We start from the raw sequence: 3,424 nt of genomic DNA, 5'->3' as shown, positions 1-3,424 counted from the left end.
AGTCTTTCATTTCTATTATCAACTATATAATATGAAACAGGTTTTTTTAAATTAAATTTTATTCGTTTTAAAGTATGAAATATGCTTAAATATTAAGAATAACACAAAACAATATTTAAAATAAAAGTGGATAGAGCAAAGACAACAAATGATTAAGCAAAGCGTAAGTTAATAAACCAATTATTGATATTAGAATATAAACATTAAAAGATAAGAGGGAAAAACCCTTTAAAAGATAATACAATAGAAAAATAAAAGAATAAAAAAGTCATCAACAACCAAAATTAAAATTAGGCGAGAACAAAGAATTTTCTAGCTGGGAAATGTTGTGCCTTTTTAGCAGCTTTAACAGTTTTAAGATTGAGTTGTGCTTTGGTTAATTGTCTTCTTTCCTTTCTAGTAGTCTTTGGTCTAAGTTCTTTTGGAACGTATTTGGCTTGTTTGTAATACTTTCTAAGAGCTTCCATTCTTTGAGTATTCATGACAGTTAATAATCTAGCAATATCTTTCTTGACAACTCTTAATCTTGAGATTTTAGATGGAGCTCCACCAGTGACTTTAGCGGTTCTAAGGTTGGCAAGTTCACCTTTAAGTTCAATTAACTTAGCGTTCATATCATTTTTGCTCATGGCTTTAATGGCGGAAATCTTCAAAGACACTATTAGTTAATATATTTTCAACGAGACACCACTTTTATTGAAAATAATGAATTAAAACAAATATGGTATGTACAGTAACAAACTCTTTGCTCAATCTTCAAAGTTTATGTGAAGGGTTTTTCTTTTATTTTTTTCTTTTTTCTTTTTATTTAATTTTTTTTATAATAATTTAATTATTTATTATAGTTTTTGTGAAGAGGGGTTTTTTATTATCTATTTTTGAAACTCTGTTATATAAAACGTTAAATGATTTAAAAGAGAATGAATTACAAAGACTAAAAAGGATAATCTACCATCATTTGCATTGTTATCAACGGTGTAATTGCTGTTATTATAATGCTGAACCAATCAGTTGGTCCATTGAGGAATTGATTTCTATAATCTTCATAGACTCTATGATAATCATGAACATCTTTTTGAAGGACTTCACTTTGCGTGACAGCAATACCATTAAATAATAAGTTAAAAACACAACGACAAAAGAAAGAAAATATGAGAATAAAACTACAAATCATTTCTCTTCTTTTAATCTTTTTAAATTCAACATCAATAAATGTTTTAAATATTTCGTGTAAATGAAGAATAAAAAATATCATTGATATAGTACATAAAAGAAAATGAATACTTGACTCAAAACCAAACATCATTTCAAATATTGTGGATGTATATGATGCTTCAACTAATTTAAATGAATAATCTTTTTTATTTTTATAATAAAAGAATTAACAAACTTACAAAGCATCCTTGATGTTGCCATAATATTTCACAATAAATTAATAATACAGTATTTGATACAATAGTACATACACTAAATCCAATATTAAATGAATTAATTCCATCAAACCATTTTGTTAATGAACTTTTGTTATTTGGTAATAATTTTGATAATTGATTTTTACTAAAGAAAAAGATTAATTCTTATTTTCTTAAAACAAATATTTTATTGTTTCAATAGAAGAATTACAAACACAGTAGTTATTGTAAAGAAAAATGTAAATAATATTCCATAGACACATCCTATATCTAATAATTCATAATACATATAAAAATTAAATGAATTAACCCCCATTCCATAATATATTAAACATCCAATACCCATTAATAAACCATCTAAAATAGTATAGTAATTTCCAATTCTAAATACCATTCTTGGTCCAAGACATGATTTGTTTTCAAAACCTCTCATTTTAAGTCCTTTTCCAAATCTCAAACAATTATTAATAATAGTAAATATAAGTATTACTAAATAAAAAAAACACAATAATAATCCATCAATAAGTGCAGCTGTCTCTAAAGAAATACTCATTTAAATCTTTCTGTTCATTCTTTCTCCTCTTTTTACTTCTTTTTTTTTTTCTTAAAATAATTTTATTATATTAAAATTATATTAAAACTATAAAATAAATTAAATAACACTCCTATTTTGCATTTAAATCATTTCTCTCTAATTACTTCATTCTCCATTTAAATGGGATAAAATATATGAATTCATAATTAATGAAACATAAGGACTTCTTTCTAAATCAATTTTTGCTGTTTCTTTTTTAATAATTTCAATAGTTTTTACTTCTAATCCACCTTTAGTTCTATTAAAGAAATGGAATGAATTGTTATGGCTCATATAAATGATTTCAAATCTCCAATAAGGATAATATGTAGAAAACTCAGTTGGTAAAACATCATTATTTGAATGATAAATACCAATTACTTTTTCTAGTGGTGGAAGTTGAGCAATTCCTACATTTAATGGAAATATTCCATCAAAGATATATAATAATGGAGTCATTTGTTGTCCTAATAATAATCCAAATGAATGATTAATCAGTCTTGAATGTAAATCCATTATTAATAATAATGAATTTTCCATAATAATATGACTCTCATCAAAACTAACCATTTCTTCACTAAATTTTAAACTTCCACATTGTTCATTTTCATTAATTACTGAAGTACTTGAACTTCTTAATCCTTCACTATGATGAAATGTATTAGCATTACTACTTTTCTTTTGAATTCTATTTTTTGATCGAATATATTTTCCAACAACTGGTCCACTATTAATCCATCCTGCTTTTTCTAAAAAGTTATGAATTCTTCCAATAGCATTAACATCTCCACAATCTTTCATTTTGAGTCTAACTTGTGTTTTAGAAAGATAATTTGGTTTTGTTTCATTCCACATATCAATAATTTGATTTCTAATTGTCATATATCGTTCTGGTGTTTTAGTATTTCTTCCCATAAAAAATTCTTGATTTTCTGCCATTTCTTCTGGTAAAACAGTATTTCTATTAAATTCTAATGTAGTTGAGAAGCTACTAACACTTCCCATTGTATCAGTTGTTTCTGTTGTTCCTTCATTCATATATCTAGTGTCTTTAGGAACAGCTGATTCAGACTGAAATTGTCCTGATGTAAGAAGGTCATATTCTCTTGGATAAGCAGGTTGATATGATTGTTCAGGTTCTTTTGATTTTGACTTTGTAGTTTTATGTGATGATGGTTTACTTGAAGTAAATGTTGATATAAAAGTACCAATTTTTGAACTAATACTTTTGTCTTGTTCTATTATTATGTCAGTAAATACATTTATTTACAAAAATGTTATTTATTTTCTTTTCATTAATAAAAATGATAGTCATCAAACTCTCTTCATTAACAACTAGATTTTGTTCTGTCTCAGAATCTTTCTTTGATTTGAAGAATTGAAAAAGAGGTTTTTTGTCATCTTCTTCCATATTTTTCTTGATATTGTTTAAAAGATT

At 25.1% G+C, this 3,424-nt stretch overlaps 3 protein-coding genes across 3 annotated transcripts; all 3 read right to left on the bottom strand.

Annotated features, from left to right (window-relative positions):
• Nucleotides 1-290: 290 nt before the first annotated feature.
• Nucleotides 291-629, bottom strand: ENU1_002780 (ribosomal protein L29 protein; the record flags this gene model as incomplete). The annotated part of the gene is made up of 1 exon (XM_008856468.1): nt 291-629. The coding sequence occupies one exon, from the start codon at nt 627-629 to the stop codon at nt 291-293; it is 339 nt and encodes a 112-aa protein (XP_008854690.1).
• A 738-nt stretch (nt 630-1,367) lies between these two features.
• On the bottom strand, nt 1,368-1,965 carry ENU1_002770 (hypothetical protein; the record flags this gene model as incomplete). The annotated part of the gene is made up of 2 exons (XM_008856467.1): nt 1,368-1,557; nt 1,628-1,965. 2 exons carry the CDS (start codon nt 1,963-1,965, stop codon nt 1,368-1,370), a joined length of 528 nt encoding a protein of 175 aa, XP_008854689.1.
• Nucleotides 1,966-2,112: 147 nt separating this feature from the next.
• On the bottom strand, nt 2,113-3,397 carry ENU1_002760 (SWIRM domain containing protein; the record flags this gene model as incomplete). The annotated part of the gene is made up of 2 exons (XM_008856466.1): nt 2,113-3,224; nt 3,307-3,397. The coding sequence occupies 2 exons, from the start codon at nt 3,395-3,397 to the stop codon at nt 2,113-2,115; spliced, it is 1,203 nt and encodes a 400-aa protein (XP_008854688.1).
• Between the last annotated feature and the right edge of the window lie 27 nt (nt 3,398-3,424).

Source organism: Entamoeba nuttalli, assembly GCF_000257125.1.
Source record: "Entamoeba nuttalli P19 unplaced genomic scaffold asmbl_1932, whole genome shotgun sequence".
NCBI lineage: Eukaryota > Evosea > Mastigamoebida > Endamoebidae > Entamoeba > Entamoeba nuttalli.
This window is presented reverse-complemented; position numbering and strand designations above follow the sequence as displayed.